Raw genomic sequence first — 26,331 nt, 5'->3', positions numbered from 1 at the left:
AGGAAACAAGGATCTGTCACGGCTCTAAAGGGTTACAACATAGCCAGGAAGGAACTCAAAAATTGACTTAGAAGAGCTGGAAAGGGGCATGAAAAAGCCCTGGCGGGAAGGATTAGGGAAAACCCCAAGGTTGTCTACACTTATGTGAGAAATAAGAGGATGATCAGAGTGAGAGTAGGGTCGACCAGGGCTAGTGGAGGGAACTTGTGTGTAGAGTCTGAGGAGATAGGGGAGGCCCTAAATGAATATTTTGCTTCAGTATTCACTAGAGAGATGGACCTTGTGCTCATGAGAACAGCTTGAACCAGGATAATAGACTCAAAGTGGTTGATATTAAGAAGGAGGATGTGCTGGAAATTTTGAAAAGCATCAGGATAGATAAGTCCCCTGGGCCTGACGGGATATACCCAAGGTTACTACGGGAAGCGAGGGAGGAGATTGCTGCGCCGTTGGCAGTGATCTTTGCGTCCTCACTCTCCACTGGAGTAGTACCGGATGATTGGAGGGAAGCAAATGTTGTTCCCCTGTTCAAGAAAGGGAATAGGGAAATCCCTGGGAATTACAGACAAGTCAGTCTTATGTCTGTGGTGAGCAAAATATTGGAAAGGATTCTGAGAGATAGAAAAACATAGTTTGATTAAAGATAGTCAGCAGGTAATAGCTCACAAGCCTCATTGGATTCTTTGAGGATGTGTCGGGCAGTGGATGTGGTGTATATGGATTTCAGTCAGGCATTTGATACGGTTCCCCATGGTAGGCTCATTCAGAAAGTTAGGGGGCATGGGATACAGGGAAATTTGGCTGTCTGGATACAGAATTGGCTGGCCGAAAGAAGACAGCGAGTGGTAGTAGATGGAAAGTATTCCGCCTGGAGGTCCCGCAGGGATCTGTTCTGATACCTCTACTCATTGTGGTTTTTAATAAATGACTTGGAGGAGGATATGAAAGGGTGGGTTAGTAAGTTTGCCAATGACAGAAAGGTTGGTGGAGTTGTAGATAGTGTCGAGGGCTGTTGCAGGTTACAACAGGACATTGACAGGATGCAGAGCTTTGGGCTGAGAAGTGGCAGATGGAATTCAACCGAGATAAATGTGAGGTGATTCATTTTGGAAGATGGAATTTTAATGCTGAATACAGGGTTAAAGGCAGGATTCTTGGAAGTCTGGAGGAACAGAGTGATCTTAGGGTCCATGTGCATAGATCCCTCAAAGTTGCCACCCAGGTTGATAGGGTTGTTCAGAAGGCATGTGGTCTGTTGGCTTTCATTAACAGGGAGGTTGAGTTTAAGAGCCGTGAGGTTTTGCTGCAGCTTTATAAAACCCTGGTTAGACCACACTTGGAATATTGTGTCCAGTCCAGGTTGCCTCATTATAGGAAGGATGTGCATTGAGTGGGTGCAGAGGAGATTTACCAGGATGCTGCCTGGACTGGAGGGCATGCATTATGAAGAAAGGTTGAGGGAGCTAGGGCTTTTCTCACTGGAACGAAGAAGGAAGAGAGGTGGCTTGATAGAGTTGTACAAGGTGATGAGAGGCATGGATAGAGTGGATAGCCAGAGACTTTTCCCCAGGGCGGAAATGGCTGTCATGAGGGGACATAATTTTAAGGTGATTGGAGGAAGGTATTGGGGAGATGTCAGAGGTAGGTTCTTTACACAAAGAGTGGTGGGTGTGTGGAATGCGCTGCCAGCAGAGGTGGAGTCAGAGTAATTTGGGACATTTAAGCGACTCTTGGACAGGCACATGGACAGCAGTAAATTGAAGGGGTGTAGGTTAGGTTGATCTTAGATTAGGATAAATGGTCGGCACAACATCGTACTGTGCTGTACTGTTTTATGTTCTATGTTCTAAACGGCTTCCAACGCGTTTACATCTTGCCTTAAATAAGGAGCCCAAAACTGCACGGTAGCACAGTAGCTTCACAGCTCCAGGGTCCCAGGTTCGATTCCCGGCTTGGGTCACTGTCTGTGGGGAGTCTGCACGTTCTCCCCGTGTCTGCGTGCGTTTCCTCTGGGTGCTCCGGTTTCCTCCCACAGTCCAAAGATGTGCGGGTTAGGTGGATTGGCCATGCTAAATTGCCCTCAAGTGTCCAAAAACGTTAAGTGGGGTTACGGGGATAGGGTGGAGGCATGGGCTTGAGTACAGTTCACTTTCCAAGGACCGGTGCAGACTCGATGGGCCAAATGGCCTCCTTCAGCACTGTAAATTGTCTGATTCTATGAATATTTGGCACGTGGTCTCATCAATGCCCTGTGTAACTGAAGCATAACATCCTTTGGATAGCAATCCATTAGTCTTCTTCAGTACATGCATACTAACATTGTGAATCGAGTGCTAGAACACCTAGATCGCCCTGCACCTCAAAATTCTGTTTAAATAATACTCTGCTTTTATATTCTTCCTGTCAAAGTGAATATCTTCACATTTTCTCACATGGACTCCATCTGCCACATTTCTGCCCACTCGCTCAACCTATCCATATTCATCTGCAAACTCATGTCTCCTTCACAACATACTTTCCTACTTATCTTTATGCTGACTGCAAATGTAGCTACCATGCCTTCACTGCCCTCATCTAAGTTATTGATATAAATTGAGAAGTGGAAGGCCCAGCACAGAACCCTGGAGGACTCCACTTGTCCTGCCAAACAAGGGCCCTTTTATGCATACTGTCAGCTAATCGTCTATCTGACCTGATATGTTACCCCCTATAGAAAGAGGTTTTTATATTCCGCAATAAATTTTGATGTGGCTGGCACCTTATCAAATGCTTTCTAGAAATCCAAGTACGGTATATCTACAGGCTCCCCTTTATCCACAGCATGTTACTCCCTCAAAGAACTCTAATTAATTGATTAAACATGATCTCCCATTAAATCATGCGGAGTCTTCCCAATAACAACCATTAGCTCCCCATTCTCACTCTCTAGAGGACCAACTCTCACTTTACCTGCCCTCTTTCTTTTTCTTAAAAAAAGAAAAATGTTTCATTCAGCTTTTTCATTTTATACATAATACAAAAACAAAACACAACCAATCCAAGTAAAAGCCCCCCACTGCCACCTAACACCCCCCAGACCCGAGCGTCACCCTCCAAAAACACCAAACCCCTCCTCTAACCTCCCCACCACCCCCTTTAGCAACTAACGGTGACCAACACTTTGAAAAATGACTCCATCTTCAGTAAAACCCTCAATTGCCCCCCTCAGATGTCCGACTTTAACGATGTATTGGAACTCCATCAGATCTCCGAGCCACACTGAGGCACTGGGCAGAGAAGTGGACCTCCACCTCATCGGTACTCACTGGACAATCAGCGAGGTGAAGGCTAGGGCTCGGGCTGCACAGCGCTCGCACTTGTGGCGCCACTCCTGCAAAGAACCGACTCATCCTGGACCTAGTCAGGTGAGCCCCACACACCACTTAGCCAAGCCTCGCAAGCACGGACGTGGAGTTTACCCTCCGCAGGGCCCCACTCCACACCTTCTAATCCAACACTGGCCCCAACTCCACTGCCCACTCGGCCTTAATCCCCTCCACCAATAGGTAGCCCTCTGACATAATCAGTCCTTAGATGCCTGAAATGCTCCCTCCCTCCGGCCCGTGAGCGAAAGAACTCTCTCCAGTTGGCAAGATCTGTTTCACAAAATTGTGAACGTACAAATATCTGAACGAGTACTCTTTTCCTTTTTAAATAGCTGTCGAAACACTTGCCATCTGTTTTTACATTTCTAGCCAACTTCCACTAAAATTGCAATTTCTTTCCCGATTAACCTTTTAGTCATTCTTCACTATTCTCTCTATTCTGGCCAATCATCTGACCTGCCACTCATCTTTGCGCAGTTATGTATGCATTTTCCTGAAGTTTGATGCTTTCCCTAACTTCTTCAGTTAACCATGGATGGTTGGTCCTCTCTTTAGAATTTTTCTTTATCGTAGGAATGTATTTATGAGCATTCTGACATATCCCCTTAAATGTCTGCCACTGCTTTACTGTTGATCTAGCGTAGTATCCCAATTCACTTCAGCTGGCTCAGTGTTCATTTCCACATAGTTGGCCTGATTCAAGTTTAAAATACTAGTATTAAATCCACTCTTCTTCCTTTCAAACTGGATGTAAAATTCAATCATATTATGGTCGCTGCTCCTTTAAATAATCCTATCATATTGCACAATACTATATCTATTATAAGCTGCTCCATGGTTGCTTCTAGAACGTGCTGATCTAAAGAAAGCATTCTATGAACTCAGCCAGGCTGCTACTGCCAATCTAATTTTTCCAGTTTAGATGTAGATTAAAATCACATGATTATTGCCATCCCTTTATCACAAGCACCCAATATTTTTTCTTGCATACTTCATCTTGCATTGTGATTACCATTAGGGGGCCTATAGACCACTCCCACGAGTGACTTCTTTCCCTTACTATTTCTCATCTCCACCCAAACCCCTGAACCAAGGTCATCTCCAACTATTGCACAAATAACATCTTTGATTAACAGTGCTACCTCTCCACTTTTACTAGCTTCCTAATCTTCTTCTTGAATGTCATATATGTGTTGAAACCATGTTGTCAATTTCTCTGGATTGGAGTCATGACCTTCTGGCTCAGAGGTAAGCGTTCACATGCGAGGTGTGAACTTGAGACAATAGATATTCTAGATATTGGAAGCACCATAAGAAAACATATGCAAGGCTGTAACACTAATACATTATTTCCACATGTTATACACCGATGAGGGCTATGACGGAGACAAAATTTTAATTTTGTTAACATTTGGGCCCACATAACTCCGCAAGAGGTTTACATTATCCCTTGTGTTATAACTTTAACTGTACCAGTCAATCTCCTTTCTCCCTTCTAGGCCCCTTCTTAAAACCCACCTCTTCGACATCGCTTTTTGTCACCCTTTTAATAGGAGCTTTAAGCAGACAATGGAACAGTGAAGCTACTTAGGAATTGAAACTTATTCAAAGCTAGCTGTGAGCTTTAATACCTGGACAGAAAGGAGACAACTGGCCTTACTGGTCAAAGGATTTGGTGCAAGGAGGCCACCAAGCATGGGAAGAGGATGGTTTTTGGGATAACCACTAAGTGAGGGATGGTATTTGAGGAAACAATGATTGTAAAAAGTTAGAGATCACAAAATCACCAGAGAGAATCTTACAACAGGGATCCTATTCTAAGAAAGGTCCTCTCAACCGTCTTTTCACCAAGGAAACAGTCTTAACTTCTCCAACCTATCTTCATAACTGAAGTCCTTCATTGCTGGAACCACTATCGTGAATCTCTTCTGCAATCTCTCAATGCTTTCACATTCTTCCTCAAAGTGCGCTAAACAAAACCCAAGCTGAGGCCAAACTAGTGTTCTGTACAAATTCAACATGACCTCCTTACTTTTGTATTCTAGTCCTGCATGCTTTATTGACCATTCTCTCATCTCCACCCAAACCCATGAACCAAGGTAATCTCCAACTATTGCACAAATACCATCTTTGATTAACAGTGCTACCCGTCCACTTTTACTTGCTTCCTAATCGTCTTCTTGAATGTCATATATGTGTTGAAACCATGTTGTCCATTTCTCTGGATTGGAGCTTTAATTCATGACTTTCTGGCTCAGAGGTAAGCGTTCACATGTGAGGTGTGAACTCGAGACAATAAAACGAGACACCTTCAATGATTTATGCACATATACATCCAGGTCCCTCTACTTCTGCTCCCCCTTCAGAATTGTACACTTATTTTATATCGTCTATCCATGCTCTTTTCGAATCACCTCTCAGCATCAAACTTCATTTGTCACTTGTCAGCCCATTCTACCACCTGTCTATGTCCTTTAGGTGTTCGACACTATCCTCCTCACAGTTCACAAAGCTTTCAAGTTTTGCATCATCCACAATTTAAAATTGTGCCCTTTACTCCAAGATCTGGAGCATTAATATATATCATGAAAAGCAATGAGCTCAACACTTGCCCCTGGGGAACTTCATTATGAACTTTCCTCCAGCCTGAGAAACATCCATTAACCACTCCTCTGTTTCCTATCACTGAACCAATTGCATGTGTGCTATTGTCCCTTTTATTCTATGAGGTATAACTTTGCCCACAAGTCTGTTATGCGGCACGATATCAAAATGTTACCATTACCCCTTTGTTTTCTCTAACGAACCTGTTGGGAGTTTTTTTTTGTTGAAAAACACAATCTTCCCTCAAGATATCCATGCTGGCTTTTTCTTAACCCACATTTGTCCCCCTGACCCGCATCTTTCTCAAACCTTACTGTTTCTACAAGTTTCCCACAACTGAAGTTAGAATAGACTGGCCTGCAGCTCCGGAGCTTTACTTTACACCCTTTTTTGAACAACAGTATGACACTTGCAATTCTTCAATCCACCCCCAAGTCCAAGAACGACTCAAAGATTATGGTCACTGCCTCCGCAATTTACTCTCACTTCCCCCAGAACCCTTGGATGAATCTCATCTGGATTAATGCCTTGTCCACTTTAAGTACAGACAGCCTATTCAGTACCTCATCAATTTTAAATCCTTCTAATGTCTAAATTATCTTTTATCATGGACAGGCAGCATCACCTTCTCTGACCAAGACAGATGCTAAGTATTCATTTAATACCTCAGTTATGCCCTCTGCCTCTGGTGTGTAAATTCCCTTTTTAGTCCCTGGTTTAGCACAGTGGGCTAAACAGCTGGCTTGTAATGCAGAACAAGACCAGCAGCGCAGGTTCAATTCCTGTACCGGCCTCCCCGGACAGGCGCCGGAATGTGGCGACTAGGGGCTTTTCACAGGAACTTCATTGAAGCCTACTTGTGACAATAAGCAATTATTATTAATTGGTTCTACTCTTCCTTTTACTATTTACATTCTTCCTTTTACTATTTACATACTTATAAAAGACTAATGTTTAGTCTTTGTTAATACATAGGCACCTTCATCGGGTGAAGCATACAGGAGTGTAGTATTAATCAGGTCAGTCCATAAGAGGGTCGTTTAGGAGTCTGGCAACAGTGGGGAAGAAGCTGTTTTTGAATCTGTTTGTGCATGTTCTCAGACTTTTGTAACTCCTGCCTGATGGAAGAAGTTGGAAGAATGAGTAAGCTGGGTAGGAGGGGTCTTTGATTATGCTGCCCGCTTTCCCCAGGCAGCGGGAGGTGTAGGTGGAGTCAATGGACGTGAGGCAGGTTCGGTGATGGACTGGGCTGTGTTCACGACCCTCTGAAGTTTCTTGCGGTCCTGGGCCGAGCAGTTGCCATACCAGGCTGTGATGCAGCCCGATAGGATGCTTTCTATGGAGCATCTGGAAAAGGTGGCAAGAGTTAATGTGGACATGCCAAATTTCCTTAGTTTCCTGAGGAAGTATAAGCTCTGTTGTGCTTTCTTGATGGTAGCGTTGACGTGGGTGGACTAGGACAGAATTTTGGTGATGTTCACCCCTAGGAATCTGAAGCTGTCAACCATCTCCACCTCGGCCCGTTGATGCTGACAGGGGTGTGTACAGTACTTTGCTTTCTGAAGTCAATGACCAGTTCTTTAGTTTTGCTGGCATTGAGTGATAGATTGTTGCCATTGCACCTCTCCACTAGGTTCTCTATCTCCCTCCTGTATGAGGACTCGTCGTTATTCGAGATCTGGCTCACTATGGTTGTGTCGTCAGAAAACTTGTAGATGGAGTTGGAACCAAATGTTGCCACATAACCATGTGTGTATACAGGGAGTATAGTAGGGGGCTAAGTACGCAGCCTTGTGGGGCCCCGATATTGAGGACTTTTGTGGGGGAGGTGTTGTTGCTCATTCTTACTGATTGTGATCTGTGGGTCAGAAGGTCAAGGATCCAGTTGCAGAGTGAGGAGCCAAGTCCTAGGTTTTGGAACTTTGATATGAGCTTGGCTGGGATTATGGTGTTGAAGACGGAGCTGTAGTCAATAAATAGGAGTCTGATGTAGGAGTCCTTGTTATCGCGATGCTCTAGGGTTGAGTGTAGGGCCAGGGAGATGGTGTCTGCTACGGACCGGATGTGGCGGTATGCGAATTGCAGTGGATCAAGGCGCTCTGGGGCTAAATCTCAAAATGCATTCCTGTCCTTTGCCTTCAAAGAAGAATTAATTTGTAATGAAAAGCAACATGCTGAAAACTTAGCACTCCAAGTTGTGACAATTACTTGCGCATCTGAACTTGTCTCACTAGACAAAAGACATAGAAAACATGATGCTGGAATTGAAAGTGCCAAGAGACAGATATGTGCAGTTGTCAACTGTTTATGAACAAGTCTCACTTATAAATAAAGATTAAATATGGCACTCCAACACAAGGTAATGGCTATGGCAAAAAGACTCTCAAAGTGAAACCCCAATAGTTGTTCACTTAAAATGAAAATGAACAGCTGTGTCATCTTCTGGAGAGAGAGTTCGGCTCCAATCCTTATATTGTTTCTGAAGGGTCACACTCAAAATCTTATAAACTTCTCTTCGATGTGAAACAAATCCATACGGTTGCAGCATATTCTGTTTTCATTTTCCGTTGCACTTTAACATTGAGACTTCAACTTATGAACAAACTTAAGGTTCAACTGGACATAATTAGATGGTAACAAAGACCAGGAATGAATTGTAAAGCTGTGACACAGAATATTCTATTGCGACCTTCAGAAGCACAAATCTTTTTAAGCGGAGTAGAATTCACAACAGGATAGATTGTAGATTCTCCATAAAAGGACTAAGCTTTACAGGTCAAATAGCCTCTTCCCTTTCCATATTTACATTCCAAGAGGCTGCATGCAAAGCTGCAAGAACATGAAGCCACTACCAATGCAACTTTAATCAGTGTTCAAATGCAATCTGTTTGGAGTGAGTCGGGGGATTTTGGTTGGGAGGGTGGGGGCAGAATATGCGGGGATAGTTATCTCGGACCATGCGCCCCACTGGCTGGAGATTTGGTTAGGATCGGTTCAATAGCACTGTAGCTTCACAGCGCCAGGGTCCCAGGTTCGATTCCCCGCTGGGTCACTGTCTGTGCGGAATCTGCACATTCTCCCCGTGTCTGCATGGGTTTCCTCCGGGTGCTCAAGTTTCCTCCCGCAATCCAAAGATGTGCAGGTTAGGTGGATTGGCCATGCTAAATTGCCCTTAGTGTCCAAAAAGGTTAGGAGGGGTTATTGGGATAGGGTGGAAGCGAGGGCGTAAGTAGGTCAGTGCAGATTCAATGGGCCGGATGGCCCCCCTCTGCACTGTATGTTCTATGAGAGCAGAGGCAGGGGTGGAGGTTTGATTCGGGGTTTTGGGGATAAGGTGTGGACAACGATTAAGGAGTTGAATCAGAAAGGGGAGGTGTCGCCGGCCTTTTTTGGGAAGCACTAAAGGCAGTGGTCCAACTCTTAAGGGGAGGAATTATTTTGTTTAAGGCTCGTGCGGATAGGGAAAGGAGGGACCATCTTGTGAGCAAGATAGTGGAGGTGGACAGGGAGTATTCGAGGGTGCCCACCGTGCAGGGATTGGTGAGGAGGAAAAAGTTGCAGGGGCAGTTTGACAAGTTGACATGGGAGGTTGGTAGGGCAACTGCATAGGGCAGGAGGGGTGCAAAATGAGTATGGAAAGAAGGTGAGCCGCATTCTGGTGCACCAGCTGCGGAGGTAGGCCGCGTCCTGGGAAATATTGCAGATACAGACTGGGGATGCGGTGTCAGAGCCGGGGAAGATAAACAAGGTGTTTAGGGAGTACTACCAGGGACTAAACGAGGCGGACCTGGGAGGATAGGAGGGGGACATGGGGCAGTTTCTGGACGAGCTGGAATTCCCCCAGGTGCAGGAAGCAAAGAGGTAGGCGTTAGAAGAGCCCCTGGGTCTGAGAGCTGCTGGATAGTATCAAGGGTATGAAGGCAGGGAAGGCCCCAGGGCCAGATGGGTGCCCGGCGGAATTTTATTAAGAAATTTGCGACGGACCTGGCACCACATCTGCTGGGGGCGTTTAATGAAGTGCTGGAGAAGGGGGAGCTGCCCGAGAGGATGACGCAGGCAGTAATCACGCTAATTCCGAAAAAGGGGAAGGACCTGGTGGAATGTCGCCGTTACTGTTTGCGCTGGCCATCGAGCCATTGGTGATGGCTCTCAGGGGGTCGGAGGAGTGGAAGGGGATTCTGAGGGAACAGAAGGAGCAGCGGGAGTCGCTCTATGTCGATGACCTGTTGCTGTATGTTTCGGATCCGCTGAAGAGTTTGGGAAGGATTATGTGCCTGCTGGGGTCTTTAGAGGGTTCTCAGGGTATGAACTGAATGTAGGGAAAAGCAAGGTTTTCCCGGTGAATGAGCTGGGACGGTGGGCAAATTTAGGGGGGGGGGGGGGTGCCATTTATTGTAGCGACAGATAGGTTTAGGGATTTGGGGATCAAGTAGTGAGGGAATGGAAGGGAATCAATAAGTGAAACTTAACAAAGCTGGTGGAGGAAGCCAGAGAGGGTCATAAGAGGTGGGATACACTGCAGTTGACATTGATGGGGAGGGTGCAAGTGGTGAAAATTTATATTTTGCCGAGGTTCTTATTTATTTTCCAGGCTCTCCCGATCATTATACCAAAGGCCTTTTTTCGGAAATTGGACACGATCAGCACAGTGGACTAAACAACTCGCTTGTAATGCAGAACAAGGCCAGCAGCATGGGTTCAATTCCCCTACCGGCCTCCCCAAACAGGCGCCGGAATGTGGCGACTAGGGACTTTTCACAGTAACTGGAGGCCTACTTGTGACAATAAGCGGTTATTATTATCATTTTGGACTTTGTACGGCGGGGAAGGTGCCCAGGGTGGGGAGGACCCTGCTACAGAGGCAGAGGCAGCAGTTGGTGTTGCTGAACCTGCTTCATTACTATTGGGCGGCGAATGTGGACAAGGTGCAGCAGTGGTGGGAAGGCGAAGGGGTGGAGTGGGTTAGGATGGAGGGGGAATTCAGTGAGGGGTCTAGTTTGAGGGCTATAGTGACAGCATTGTTGCCAATGGCTGAGTAGGTATTCAGGTAGCCCGGTGGTGCAGTCCATGGTGAAGATATGGAATCAGTTGAGGAAGCATTTTAGGGTGGAAGTGATGTTGGTGCCAATGCCGCTGTGCGAGAACCATGGGTTTGAGCCGGGTGCCGGGGTACACCCTGCTGGAATGATTGCGGCTTCCGGATGTGGAAAGGGAGGGAAGAATTGGGGATATATACAAGTGGCTGGGGGGGCAGGGAGGCGAGCGGGTGGTGAAGATCAAGGAGGAATAGGGAGGGGAGATCAATTGGGGAGTATGGAGTGAGGCAGTGCGTAGGGTAAACGGGTCTTCCTCCTGTACAAGGATAAGCCTGATACAGTTTAAGGTGGTGCACAGGGCGAGAATGAGTGGGTTCTTTCAGGAGGTAGCAGATGAGTGCAAGAGGTGTGGGTGGGGGCCAGTGAATGATATGCACATGTTTTGTGGTTGCGAAAAATTGGGAAAATTCTGGGCAGGGGTGTTCGCTGTCTTGGCCAGGATACTGGAGAAGGAGGTGGACTCAGACCCTTTGGTGGTAATATTTGGGGTTTCAGAGAAGCCGGAACTCATGGAGAGGAGGAAGGCTGATGACATGGCCTTCGTCTCTCGGATTGCTCGGTGATAAATTTTACTGGTGTGGCGGTCGGCATCGCCCAGGGGTAGTGGCTTGGTTGGGCGACCTGTACGACTTCCTGCGGCTGGAGAAGATAAAATATGAGTTATGGGGCTCTGCAGAGGCGTTTGAGAAAAGGTGGTGGATATTTGTGACCGTGTTTGAGGAACTTTGTCGCGGGGATGGGAATTTGTACAGACTGTACAGTTGATTGCCGGAAATCAATGTTTCCCAGGGTGTTTATATGTTGTAACTTGTTTTGATACATGTTGGTAATAAAATACAATTTTTTTTAAAAAGTGCAATCTGGCGCTAAAGTGTGAATTTCTTTCATTCCATTCATCTTGGTAGCAGAGCAGCTAAATTGGGAACTCCCAAAGTAGAAAGTAGTACCACTGCATCACTGACACACCAACTGAAAGCAGACCACGTGTTAGCCCACTATCCGACCATGAATTGTTATTTAACTTCTTACTATCAAAATAATGTTTAATAAACATTCACACAAATAGTATTGGTAAGGGTCTTGGCATTTGTTCAGCCACGTATGTGGAATAGTGGACAAGATTTAAAAAGCTTCTTGCTTTTATTTGTCCCCAAAAAGTGCTAATCCTTACAAGCACAATTGACCAGAACCAAGGCAAATATTTCTACAAGTTGTCATTGATTGACAAGCGTTCAGAATTATCGCTAATCCATTCCTAAAAAGTCACTTCATTCATCTGTCACAGCTGGAACCTCATCAATTTTTCTTGGACCACAACAACATGCCCAAGTGGCACATCACAAAAAATATAATGAAACACCAGCAACAAGTCATTAGCAACTTCCCAAAGACATGGCTAAAGTTGCTTTGATTTGAACCAAGCAGTTGGACTGCGCACAGGTCTGCTGTAGTGTGGCAATTGTTGAAAAGACACCTGTCACTCTCCACTGCTTTCTATCAAAACAATTACCCAAATATCTAACAAAGAAACCTAAACAACATCCACTGTAAGTCATCTGGAGCAGGCAAGTGGTTAGGAGAATCACAAAATTAATGCACATGAAAGCAATATAGAATCGCAGTGGAAAAAAGTGGTGCCCTACCAAAGCACTAGTTCATCTATTTGACAATTATTGTAATGGTCTTATGGCTAAACCGATTATTTTTAGACCATAGCTCGCATTAGATACCCCTTATTGCTCCATAGGTATAGAAAGGGGCAGGGGAGTGTGGGGTGGAAAAAAGGAGAGAATTGTGAAATGTTCCTGGGCCAGAAACAATGGAGCATTTTGCTTTACCCCAAGTTCAATCCAGGGCAGTGTAACCTCCATAACCAACCATTGGAAAATAAAAACTTCACAAGACATATGGATGAAAAAAGCTTTTCAGTTAATGCCCCAAAAATTCAATTGCCTAACTGTTCTGAACAAAACATTGAAAAGTTTGTGCCTGCACCATCAGAAACAAGTCAGCTGCACATTGTAATTGTGCCACATTAACACCTTTCTGGACTCAGTTCTCAGCTAGCTTTTTAATGACTTGGACCTTGTGTGCTCTTGGTCCATCAGTGTTATGCTTAAAATAGTGTCTCAGGTATAACTTTTCATTACATGATTACTGGTGGAGCACTCTTAGTTGAAAGTCCATTTTCTCCAGTCTTACCTTTAATATTGGAGAACCCTTTATGAATCTTATGATTCCAGTGTGCTCTGCTCCAATCGCCTGAATGTCAGCCATAAATCTTGATCAGAAGTACATATCATGCTCAAAGTAAAGTCCGACCAGAACATGATATCCTCCTACTGTGCTCTACTGTATTGGTTGTATGGTTTGCATGCTATTTGTTCCTGACTAATTGGCCATTTGACCACAAGTCTATAAAAAACCCTAATATCTCACTAGTATAACCCAGGGATGAATGCCTGTGTGGAGTTTACATGTTCTGTGTGGGTTTCCTTGGGGTGCTACAGTTTTGTCCAAAGTCCTAAAACGTGGCGGTTAGGCGGATTGTCCATGATCAATGTACAGGTTACGGGGATAGGGCAGGGGGCTGGACCTAGATAGAATGCTTTTTCAGAGGGTTGGTGCAGACTTGATGCACAGCAGGGAATCTATGGATTATATCAACGTTGTGTCTTTTTAGGTATTAAACTAAATTCATTATGCCATTTTCAAGCTGTCGCTTTAGATTCACCCGTGGTTCTTATATTGACAGTGTCAGTAATTTTGATCCATTTGGTTTGGGTTTCAAATTTTTTCCTCCCAAGTCAAAGAGTCAATATCATATTAATCAATGGTTAAACATAATAAAGAGCAGAATGAGGGATAAATGTTGAGAAATGTGATCCGTCTTTAAAAAGAGTTGCTCCAAGATGATCAAGTTACTTTTCAGAGTGAGTTAAACATAATAAAGAGCAGAATGAGGGATAAATGTTGAGAAATGTGATCCGTCTTTAAAAAGAGTTGCTCCAAGATGATCAAGTTACTTTTTAGAGTGAAGAATTTCAACAATGCAACATGTGCCTATGTATTTACATTGTGTACCTTGTGTTGCCCTATTATGTATTTTCGTTTCTTTCCATGTACTAAATGATCTGTTTGAACCGCTCGCAGAAAAAATACTTTTCACTGTTATCTCGGTACATGTTATAATAAACAAAATCAAATGTGTATGAATGGGTGGAACAGTAGCACAATGGTTAACACTGTCACTTCACAGCTTGGATCACTGTCTGTGCGGAGTCTGCACGTTCTCCCATTGTCTGTGTGGGTTTCCTCCGGGTGCTCCGGTTTCCTCCCACTGTCCAAAGATGTGCAGGTTAGGTGGATTGGCCATGATAAATTGCCCTTAGTGTCCAAAAAGGTTAGATGGGGTTACTGGGTTACAGGGATAGGGTGGAGGTGTGGGCTTCATGCTCTTTCAAAGGGCCAGTGAGGCTCGATGGGCCGCACAGTAGCAGGGCCAGCACAGCTCAGAGAATACTGAGGAAGCGAGGTGGGAATTGTGGAGGCACTGGCCATGATTTTTCAGTCTTCCTTAAGAGTTGGGGGTGGTGTCAGAGGAATGGTGAATTGCAAATGTTCAAAAATAGGGTGTAAAAATAAGACCAGCAAATACAGGCCTTCAGTTTAACTTTGTTTCTAGCAGTTTCCCCATCAGCAATATGTCAAGACAAAGATAGCAGCCACCTGGGCAAATGCAGGTCAATTAAGGCCAGCACTGATTTGTTAAAGGAAATCCACATTTAACTAACTTGCAACATTTTCTTGAAGATTCTTGGAATTCTTGGAATACTGTGTGCAGTTCTGGTCACCCTATTATAGAAAGGATATTATTAAACTAGAAAGAGTGCAGAAAAGATTTACTAGGATGTTGCCGGGACTTGATGGTTTGAGTTATAAGGAGAGGCTGGATAGACTGGGACTTTTTTCCCTGGAGCGTAGGAGGCTTAGGGGTGATCTTATAGAGGTCTATAAAATAATGAGGGGCATAGATAAGGTAGATAGTCAACATCTTTTCCCAAAGGTAGGGGAGTCTAAAACTAGAGGGCATAGGTTTAAGGTGAGAGGGGAGAGATTCAGAAGGGCCCAGAGGGGCAATTTCTTCACTCAGAGGGTAGTGAGTGTCTGGAATGGGCTGCCAGAGGTAGTAGTAGAAGCGGGTACAATTGTGTCTTTCAAAAAGCATTTAGATGGTTACATGGGTAAGATGGGTATAGAGGGTTATGGGCCAAGTGCGGGCAACTGGGACTAGCTTAATGGTAAAAAACTGGGCGGCATGGACTGGTTGGGCCGAAGGGCCTGTTTCCATGCTGTAAACTTCTATGATTCTATGATTCTATGATCGTGCTCAAAGTAAAGTCTGACCAGAACATGATATCCTCCTACTGTGCTCTACTGTATTGGTTGTCCCTCAAGGATCAGTGTTGGGCCCGCAGTTGTTCACAATTTACATAGATGATTTGAAGTTGGGGACCAAGTGCAATGTGGCAAAGTTTGCAGACGACACTAAGATGAGTGGTAAAGCAAAAAGTGCAGAGGATACCGGAAGTCTGCAGAAGGATTTGGATAGGTTAGGTGAATGGGCTAGGGTCTGACAGATGGAATTCAATGTTGCCAAGTGTGAGGCTATCCATTTTGGGAGGAATAACAGCAGAATGGATTATTATTTAAACGGTAAGATGTTAAAACATGCTGCTGTGCAGAGGGACCTGGGTGTGCTGGTGCACGAGTCGCAAAAAATTGGTGTGCAGGTGCGACAGGTGATTAAGAAGGCTAATCCAGTTTTGTCTTTCATTGCTAGAGGGATGGAGTTCAAGACTAGGGAGGATATGCTGCAATTGTATAAGGTGTTGGTGAGGCCACATCTGGAGTATTGTGTTCAGTTTTGGACTCCTTACCTGAGAAAGGACATATTGGCACTGGAGGGAGTGCAGAGGAGATTCACTAGGTTGATCCCAGAGTTGAGGGGATTAGATTATGACGAGAGTTGAGTAGACTGGGACTGTACTCATTGGAGTTTAGAAGGATGAGGGGGGATCTTATTGAAACATATAAAATTATGAAGGGAATAGATAGGAAAGATGCGGGCAGGTTGTTTCCACTGGTCGGGGAAAGCAGAACTAGGGGGCATAGCCTCAAAATAAGGGGAAGTAGATTTAGGACCGAGTTTAGGAGGAACTTCTTCACCCAAAGGGTTGTGAATCTCTGGAATTCCTTGCCCAGTGAAGCAGTTGAGGCTCCTTCTTTAAACGTTTTTAAGAAAAAGATAGATACCTTTCTAAAGAATAAAGGGATTCGGGGATATGGTGTACGGGCCGGAGAGTGGAGCTGAGTCCACAAAGATCAGCCATGATCTCATTGAATGGCGGAGCAGGCTCGAGGGGCCAGATGGCCTACTCCTGTTCCTAGTTCTTATAAGTAACAGAGGACTGATGAGGTTCACTTGTGCTTGTGCTACTGGCAGCACGGTAGCATTGTGGATAGCACAATTGCTTCACAGCTCCAGGGTCCCAGGTTCTATTCCGGCTTGGGTCACTGTCTGTGCGGATTCTGCACATCCTCCCCGTGTGTGCGTGGGTTTCCTCCGGGTGCTCTGGTTTCCTCCCACAGTCCAAAGATGTGCAGGTTAGATGGATTGGCCATGATAAATTGCCCTTAGTGTTGGGTGGGGTTGCTGGGTTGTGGGGATAGGGTGGAGGTGTTGGCCTTCGGTAGGGTGCTCTTTCCAAGAGCCTGTGCAGACTCGATGGGCCGAATGGCCTCCTTCTGCACTGTAAATTCTATGATTCTATGAAGAAGGAAATGCAGTTAATGCGGTGTTCATGGACTGTTAAAAACATAAATTTAGAGTACCCAATTATTTTTTTCCCTAATTAAGGGGCAATTTAGCGTACCCAATCCACTTAGCCTGCACATCTTTGGGTTATGGGCGTGAGACCCACGCAGACAGGGGGAGAATGTGCAATCTCCACTCGGACACTGGCCCTGTGCCGGGATCGAACCCGGGTCCTCAGCGCGGTGTACATGGACTTCTAAAAGGCATTTGATACAGCGGAGACTTGTGAGTAAAGTTATAGCTCCTTGAATAAAAGGGGCTGTAGCAACACGGATATGCAATTGGTTGAGTGATCAGAGAAGAGCTGTGGCTAATTCGGTTTTTCAGCCTGGAGAAAGGTTTTAAGTGGAATTCCCTTGCTCTTCCTGATCAGACCTAATATACACCTATGGTGATCTAAACACAATTTTAAAATACGCAGATGATACAAAACTTGGCCTGATAGGACCTAATATACACCTGTGGGGATCTAAACACAATTTTAAAATACACAGATGATACAAAACTTGGGAACATTGTGAACTGCAAAGAGGATAATGTAAAACTTTAAAAATACATTTGCATATTGATGAATGGGCCAAAAGTGACAGATGAAGTTTAATATGAAGTGTGAAGTAATTCATTTTTATAGGAAGAACACAGAGCGACAATAGAAAGGGTACAATTCTAAAGCTCCAGATTTTCGGCGGGAGCAGTGTCCAGGGGCCTGTCGGGAAGGTAAGAATAACTTTAAAAACTTACCTTTACAGCTGCAGGAAGTCGGCCGTGGGGATTTCTGGGAAGATTTGTTAGTACCTGTATATAAGTTGGGCGGTTGCTAAACCCGAGACACTACACTTGTAGTGTCCCCCACCGTTCCACCTCCTCTGTAACCTAAGGGGTTGACTGATTATCAGGTAAGCTCTTCCTTTCTTTTTCTTGTTTTGTCTCGAGGGGATGGCAGGGAAGGCAGTACAATGTTCCTCCTGCAGAATGTTTGAGGTGTGGGACGTCGCCAGTGTCCCTGCTGATTTCATCTGTGGGAAGTGCACCCATCTCCAGCTCCTCAGAAACCGTGTTAGGGAACTGGAGCTGGATGAACCTTGGATCATTCGGAAGGCAGAGGTGGTTATAGATAGTAGCTTCAGGGATGTAGTAACTCCGAAGAATAAAGATAGATGGGTGACGGTGAGAGGGGTTGGGAGGAAGCAGTCAGTACAGGGAACCCCTGTGGTCGTTCCCCTTAGTAACAAGTATACCGCTTTGGATACTGTTGGGGGGCCGACTTACCAGGGGTAAGCCATGGGGTACAGGTCTCTGGCACAGAGTCTGTCCCTGTTGCTCAGAATGGAAGGGGGGAGAGGAATAGAGCATTAGTCATTGGAGACTCCATAGTTAGGGGGATAGATAGGAGATTCTGTGGGAACGAGAGAGACCTGCGGTCGGTGTGTTGCCTCCCAGGTGCCAGGGTCTGCGATGTCTCGGATCGTGTTTTCGGGATCCTTAAGGGGGAGGTGGGAGCAGCCCCAAGTCGTGGTCCACATAGGTACCAACGACATAGGTAGGAAAAGGGAAAGGGATGCAAGGCAGGAATTCAGGGAGCTAGGGTGGAAACTTAGATCTTGGACAGAGTTATTATCTCTGGGTTGTCACCCGTGCCACGTGGTGGCGAGACGAGGAATAGGGAGAGAGAGCAGTTGAACACATGGCTACAGGGATGGTGCAGGAGGCAGGGTTTCAGATTCCAGGATAATTGGGGCTCATTCTGGGGTAGGTGGGACCTCTACAAACGGGATGGTCTACACCTGGACCAGAGGGGTACCAATATCCTGGGGGGGGGATATTTGCTAATGCTCTTCGGGAGGGTTTAAACTAGATCAGCAGGGGATTGGGAACCTGAATTGTAGCTCCAGTATACAGGAGGTTGAGAGTAGTGAGGTCATGAGTAAGGTTTCAAAGTTGCAGGAGTGTACCGGCAGGCAGGCAGGGTGGTTTAACGTGTGTCTACTTCAATGCCAGGAGCATCCGGAATAAGGTGGGTGAACCCATAGGGTTCCTATAGGGCAGCACGGTAGCATTGTGGATAGCACAAATGCTTCACAGCTCCAGGGTCCCAGGTTCGATTCCGGCTTGGGTCACTGTCTGTGCGGAGTCTGCACATCCTCCCCGTGTGTGCGTGGGTTTCCTCCGGGTGCTCCGGTTTCCTCCCACAGTCCAAAGATGTGCGGGTTAGGTGGATTGGCCATGATAAATTGCCCATAGTGTCCAAAATTGCCCTTAGTGTAGGGTGGGGTTACTGGGTTATGGGGATAGGGTGGAGGTGTGGACCTTGGGTAGGGTGCTCTTTCCAAGAGCCGGTGCAGACTCGATGGGCCGAATGGCCTCCTTCTGCACTGTAAATTCTATGAACTTGCGGCATGGGTTGGTACCTGGGACTTCGATGTTGTGGCCATCTCGGAGACATGGATAGAGGAGGGACAGGAATGGTTATTGCAGGTGCCAGGGTTTAGATATTTCAGTAAGCTTAGGGAAGGTGGTAAAAGAGGGGGAGGGGTAGCTTTGTTAGTCAAGGACAGTATTATGGTGGCAGAAAGAACGTTTGATGCGGACTCGTCTACTGAGGTAGTATGGGCTGAGGTTAGAAACAGGAACGGTGAGGTCACCCTGTTAGGGGTTTTCTATAGGCTGAAAAGTTCCAGAGATATGGAGGAAAGGATTGCAAAGATGATTCTGGATAGGAGCGAAAGTAACAGGGTAGTTGTTATGGAGGACTTTAACTTTCCAAATATTGACTGGAAACCCTATAGTTCGAGTACTTTAGATGGGTCCGTTTTTGTCCAATGTGTGCAGGAGGGTTTCCTGACGCAGTATGCCGATAGGCCAACGAGAGGAGAGGCCATATTGGATTTGGTACTGGGTAATGAACCAGGACAGGTGTTAAGATTTGGAGGTAGGTGAGCACTTTGGTGATAGTGACCACAATTCGATTACGTTTACTTTAGTGATGGAAAGGGATAGGTATATACCGCAGGGCAAGAGTTATACATGGGGGAAAGGCAATTATGTGATGAGGCAAGACTTAGGATGCATCAGATCGAGAGGAAAACTGCAGGGGATGGGCACAATGGAAATGTGGAGCTTGTTCAAGGAACAGCTATTGCGTGTCCTTGATAAGTATGTACCTGTCAGGCAGGGAGGAAGTGGTCGAGCGAGGGAACCGTGGTTTAGTAAAGCAGTTGAAACACTTGTCAAGATGAAGAAGGAGGCTTATGCAAAGATGAGACGTGAAGGTTCAGTTAGGGCGCTCGAGGGTTACAAGTTAGCTAGGAAGGACCTAAAGAGAGAGCTACGAAGAGCCAGGAGGGGACATGAGAAGGTTTTGGCAGGTAGGATCAAGGATAACCCTAAAGCTTTCTGTAGATATGTCAGGAATAAAAGAATGACTAGGGTAAGAGTAGTTGTGGGAAGTTGTGCGTGGAGTCAGAGGAGATAGGAGAGGTGCTAAATTAATATTTTTCATCAGTATTCACACAGGAAAAGGACAATGTTGTCGAGGAGAATACTGAGATACAGGCTACTAGAGAAGGGCTTGAAGTTCATAAGGAGGTGGTGTTAGCAATTCTGGAAAGTGTGAAAATAGATAAGTCCCCTGGGCCGATTGGGATTTATCCTAGGATTCTCTGGGAAGCTAGGGAGGAGATTGCTGAGCCTTTGGCTTTGATCTTCAAGTCATCTTTGTCTACAGCAATAGTGCCAGAAGACTGAAAGATAGCAAATGTTGTCCCCTTATTCAAGAAGGAGAGTAGAAACAACCCCGGTAAAGTCTTGGAAAGGTTTATAAGAGATAGGATGTACAATCATCTGGAAAGGAATAATTTGATTAGAGATAGTCAACACGGTTTTATGAAGGGTAGGTTGTGCCTCACAAACCTTATTGAGTTCTTTGAGAAGGTGACCAAACAGGTGGATGAGGGTAAAGCAGTTGATGTGGTGTATATGGATTTCAGTAAAGCGTTTGATAAGGTTCCCCACGGTAGGCTACTACAGAAAATACGGAGGCATGGGATTCAGGGTGATTTAGCAGTTCAGATCAGAAATTGGCTAGCTGGAAGAAGACAAAGGGTGGTGGTTGATGGGAACTGTTCAGACTGGAGTCCAGTTACTAGTGGTATACCACAAGGATCTGTTTTGCTGTTTGTCATTTTTATAAATGACCTGGAGGGCTTAGAAGGATGGGTGAGTAAATTTGCAGATGACACTAAAGTCAGTTCTCAGTGCGGAAGGATGTTACAGGTTACAGAGGGACATAGATAAGCTGCAGAGCTGGGCTGAGAGGTGGCAAATGGAGTTTAATCCAGAAAAGTGTGAGGTGATTCATTTTGGAAGGAATAACAGGAAATGAAAAACGCTTATTGTCACAAGTAGGCTTCAAATGAAGTTACTGTGAAAAGCCCCTAGTCGCCACATTCCGGCGCCTGTTCGGGGAGGCTGTTACGGGAATTGAACCGTGCTGCTGGCCTGCCTTGGTCTGCTTTCAAAGCCAGCGATTTAGCCCTGTGCTAGACAGCCCCAAGACAGAGGAGTACTGGGCTAATGGTAAGATTCTTGGTAATGTGGATGAGCAGAGAGATCTCGGTGTCCACGTACATAGATCCCTGAAAGTTGCCACCCAGGTTGAGAGGGTTGTTAAAAAGGCGTACGGTGTGTTAGCTTTTATTGGTAGAGGGATTGAGTTTCGGAGCCATGAGGTCATGTTGCAGCTGTACAAAACTCTGGTGCGGCCGCATTTGGAGTATTGCGTGCAATTCTGGTTGCCGCATTATAGGAAGGATGTGGAAGCATTGGAAAGGGTGCAGAGGATATTTACCAGAATGTTGCCTGGTATGGAGGGAAGATCTTATGAGGGAAGGCTGAGGGACTTGAGGCTGTTTTCGTTAGAGAGAAGGTTAAGAGGTGACTTAATTGAGGCATACAAGATGATCAGAGGATTAGACAGGGTGGACAGCGAGAGCCTTTTTCCTCGGATGGTGATGTCTAGCACGAGGGGACATAGCTTTAAATTGAGGGGAGATAGACATAGGTTCTTTATTCAGAGAGTAGTAAGGGTGTGGAATGCCCTGCCTGCAACAGTAGTGGACTCGCCAACATTAAGGGCATTCAAATGGTCATTGGATAGACATATGGACGATAAGGGAATAGTGTAGATGGGCTTTAGAGTGGTTTCACATGTCGGTGCAACATCAAACGATGAAGGGCCTGTACTGTGCTGTAATGTTCTGTGGGTGCAGGAGCAGAGGGATCTGGGTGCATATGTCATAGAAGCTGGCAGGTCAGGTTGCGAGTGTGTTAATAAATCACACAATATCCGAAGCTTTATAAATAGGAAAATTGAGTGCAAGAACAAAGAGGTAATGTTAAACTTGAAGAAAACTCTGGCTCGGCATCAACTGGAGTGCTGCGCCCAGTTCTGGGTAATGCACTTTAGGAAAGATGCAAAGGCATTGGAGAGATCATAGAAAAGATTCACGAAAATGGTTCCAGGGATGCATGCCTTCAAAATTATGAGGGTTCAGGACAGAGTAGATGGGGAAAAACTGTTCCCATTGGTGGAAGGATCAAGAATCAGTAGGCACGGATTTGAGGCAATTGGCAAAGTAACCATAACATGAGGGAACTTTCACACAGCGAGTGGTTAGGATCTGGAATACGCTTCTTCAAACTGTGATACAGGCAGTTTGAATGGAGACATTGAAAAGGGACATACACTGTTATGTAAAGAAAAGGAATGTGCAGGGTTACGAGGTAGAAGGTGGAGGTTAGGCACTCGATGAGCACTCATTCGGAGAGCCAGTGAAGACTCAAGACACATCAGTCTCAGAGAGGTTTACAGGACTTCGATCTAAAACAATTGGTAAAGTATTAATTGTGATAGAGCAAGTGCTGTCTTCGCGCAACAAAATGCTCAGTCGCCCATTATTTGTCTGAGGAACGGCCCTGATAGCGGGCAGTGAGTTCGGACATTCGTTGAGACCAGCAAAGTTGGCCAAACTCTTCCCACAGAAACTGGTTCCCTTTATTAATAGTGGAATGAAGGGTGATGAAAGCTGAAGCAGTGTTTGCGGTCGGGAGCAACCCGGCACAAAGTGACTCTTGAACTTACTTCTTATAGTCTGCGCTGAAGAGCCGGAACCCTCCGCCTGAAGTCATCGCCGTGGCTTCTTGGCCCAACTCGGTGGATTCACTTCCCAGACCCCGATCACCCTGATCATTGTAGGACAAGCTGTTACTCGCCATAATTCGCCCAGGTCTCTCCTTCCCCTGCCCAGTGTTTAAACGTTTATTCTATTTACGCTTGTGATTTTTTTTCACCACACGCCTCCTCTTCCTCCTCGCCCGCCGGTCCCCCACTCCCACGACACCGGAAGTGTGACAGGAGAGGCAGGCGCTGGAAGGTCAGCTGACGCCGGGGTCACATGATGCAGCTGCTGCCATGGAAACGCCCCCGTCCCCACAGGCTCCCTCCTGACGTAGGCGCACGGCCCGGCCAATCGCCGCTCCCGCCTCTGATGATTGGGTGAAGGAGCGGTGAGCGCGCGCGGTGAGAAGGTGCAGAGCCTGAAGGCGGTGAGAGCCAACCGACCGTTGGAGGGGGAGTCTGCTTTTGACTAGTTTCGGGCATGTGGGCGTCGCTGGCTAGGACAGCATTTATTGCCCATTCCTAGTTTCCCTTTGGAAGGTGGTGGTGAGTTGCCTTCTTGAACCGCTGCAGACCTTGAGGTGTCGGTACACCCACTGTGGTGTTAGGGAGGGTGTTCCAGGATGTTGCCCCAGCGACAGCGAAGGAACGGCGATATATTTCCAAGTCAGGGTGGTGAGTGACTTTTTGGGGGGGGCAGGTATCTGCTGCTCTTGCCCTTCTAGCTGGTAGTGGAAAGTGGGTTACATGAAATGAAATGAAAATCGCTTATTGTCACGAGTAGGCTTCAATGAAGTTACTGTGAAAAGCCCCTAGTTGCCACATTCCGGCACCTGTTCGGGGAGGCTGGTACGGGAATCGAACCGTGCTGCTGGCCTGCCTCGGTCTGCTTTAAAAGCCAGCGATTTAGCCCAGTGTGCTAAACCAGCGCTGCTGGAGGAGAATGTTGGTCTAATGGTAATGTCACTGGGCTAGTTATCCAAAGTGGAGAGTGTGAACACGTTGGAACACGTTGCTGGGGGAGGGGGGCGGTAAATGTTGGGAATATTGGAACAGAAGTAGGCAATTCAGCCCTTTCAGCCTGCTCTGCCATTCAATCAGATCCTGGTTGATCTCTTCCTGGTCTCAAAGCCACCTCCCTGTTCCCCATATCCCTTTCACCCTTTTAAAAAAAAAAGAAATGCATCTATCTCCCTCTTGAAACCATTTAATGAATCTGACTCCACCGCACTATGGGGCAGCGAGTTCCACAAATTCACCACCCTATGAGCTCGAGTGCCTCCTTATCTCAGTTTTAAATGTACTGTTTCTCAACCTGTATCTGTGACCTCTTTGTTTTAGATTGCCCCACAAGGGGAACATTTTGTCTACATTTACTTTATCAATCCCTTTTCGTATTTTACCTGGGTAGCACAGTGGTTAGCAGTTTGCTTCACAGCACCAGGGTTCGATTCCCGCTTGGGTCACTGCCTGTGCGGAGTCTGCACGTTCTCCCCGTGGTGTGTGGGTTTCTTCCGGGATCTCCAGTTTCCTCCCACAAGTCCTGAAAGACGTACTTGTTAGGTGAATTGAACATTCTGAGTTCTCCCTCTTGTGTACCCGAACTAGGGGACTTTCACTGTAATGAAGATTATTTTTAATATTATTATCGATCAGATCTTCTCTCATTTTTCTAAACTCATACATCAACCCATTTAACCCTGGAATCAATCTGATGAACCTCCTCTGAACTGCTTCCAATGCCACCACATCCTTCCTCAAATAAGGAGGCCTAAAATGGACACAATACTCCAGATGTGGTCTCACCAACACCCTATACGTTTGCAACAACACCTCTCTACTTTTATACTCCAATCCTTTTACAGTAAACGCTAACGTTCAATTTCATAGAATTTACAGTGCAGAAGATTTGTCTTTCTTATTATATTTTGTACCTGCATACAGGCTTTCTGCAATTGATTGGATTGGATTTTGTTTATTGTCACGTGTACCAAGGTACAGTGAAAGGTATTTTCTGTGAACAGCTCAACAGATCGTTAAGTACATGAAAAGGAAATAAAAGAAAATACATAATAGGGTAACACAAGGTACACAGGTAACTACATAACACCGGCATCGGGTGAAGCATACAGGGGTGTAATGTTAATCAGGTCAGTCCATAAGAGGGTTGTTTAGGAGTCTGGTAACAGCGGGGAAGAAGCTGTTTTTGAGTCTGTTTGTGCATGTTCTCAGACTTTTGTAACTCCTGCCCGATGGAAGAAGTTGGAAGAGTGAGTAAGCCGGATGGGAGGGGTCTTTGATTATGCTGCCCGCTTTCCCCAGGCAGCAGGAGCTTTAGATGGAGTCAATGGATGGGAGGCAGGTACGTGTGATGGACTGGGCTGTGTTCACGACTCTCTGAAGTTTCTTACGGTCTTGGGCCGAGCAGTTGCCATACCAGGCTGTGATGCAGCCAGGTGGGATGCTTTCTATGGTGCATCTGTAAAAGTTGGTATGAGTTAATGTGGACATGCCAGATTTCCTTTGTTTCCTGATTAAGAATAGGCGCTGTTGTACTTTCTTGGTGGTAGCGTCAACGTGGGTGGACCAGGACAGATATTTGGAGATGTGTACTCCTAGGAATTTGAAACTGCTAACCATCTCCACCTTGGCCCCGTTTTCTTTCTGAAGTCAATGACCAGTTCTTTAGTTTTGCTGGCATTGAGGGATAGATTGTTGTCACTGCACCATTCCACTAGGTTCTCTATCTCCCTCCTGTATTCTGACTCGTCGTTATTCGAGATCCGGCCCATTATGGTCGTATCGTTAGCAAACTTGTAGATGGAGTTGGAACCAAATTTTACCATGCAGTCGTGCGTGCACAGGGATTATAGTAGGGGCTAAGTACGCAGCATGAACAAAGACACCCAGGTCCCTCTGCCCATAAGCATTTTGAATCTGCTTTCCATTTAGATAATCTGCCTGACTGTTTTTTTGGTCAAAATGGATAACCTCACACTTATCCACAAATTCAATCTGTTAAATTTTGGCACAATCTCCTAACCTATCTATATTCGCCTGTAAAATCTGTATCTCCTCTTCACTGCCTGGTTTCCCAACTATTTTCGTATCTGTGGAAGGGAAATTAATGAGTTGCCAACTTAGAAGCATGCTGTGAAATGCTTGACTATAGTTCAACACTACTTTTGAATCAGGTAACATAAATGAAATACT

General features: G+C 45.8%; 1 protein-coding gene across 1 annotated transcript in view; it reads right to left on the bottom strand.

The window, feature by feature from the left end:
* The window catches only part of ap3b1a (adaptor related protein complex 3 subunit beta 1a), a 411,535-nt gene extending 388,172 nt beyond the window's left edge, over positions 1-23,363 (bottom strand). Inside the window, exon 1 of the mRNA XM_072516008.1 lies at positions 23,083-23,363. Within this exon, the coding sequence (XP_072372109.1) occupies positions 23,083-23,216 (134 nt within the window). The 5' untranslated portion in view covers positions 23,217-23,363. The remainder of the gene's footprint in view (positions 1-23,082) is intronic.
* Positions 23,364-26,331: the final 2,968 nt, after the last annotated feature.

Source organism: Scyliorhinus torazame, chromosome 9 (genome assembly GCF_047496885.1).
Source record: "Scyliorhinus torazame isolate Kashiwa2021f chromosome 9, sScyTor2.1, whole genome shotgun sequence".
NCBI classification, from domain to species: Eukaryota; Metazoa; Chordata; class Chondrichthyes; order Carcharhiniformes; family Scyliorhinidae; genus Scyliorhinus; species Scyliorhinus torazame.
The sequence above is the reverse complement of the archived record's forward strand: the minus strand, read 5'-3'. Positions and strand labels throughout refer to the sequence as shown.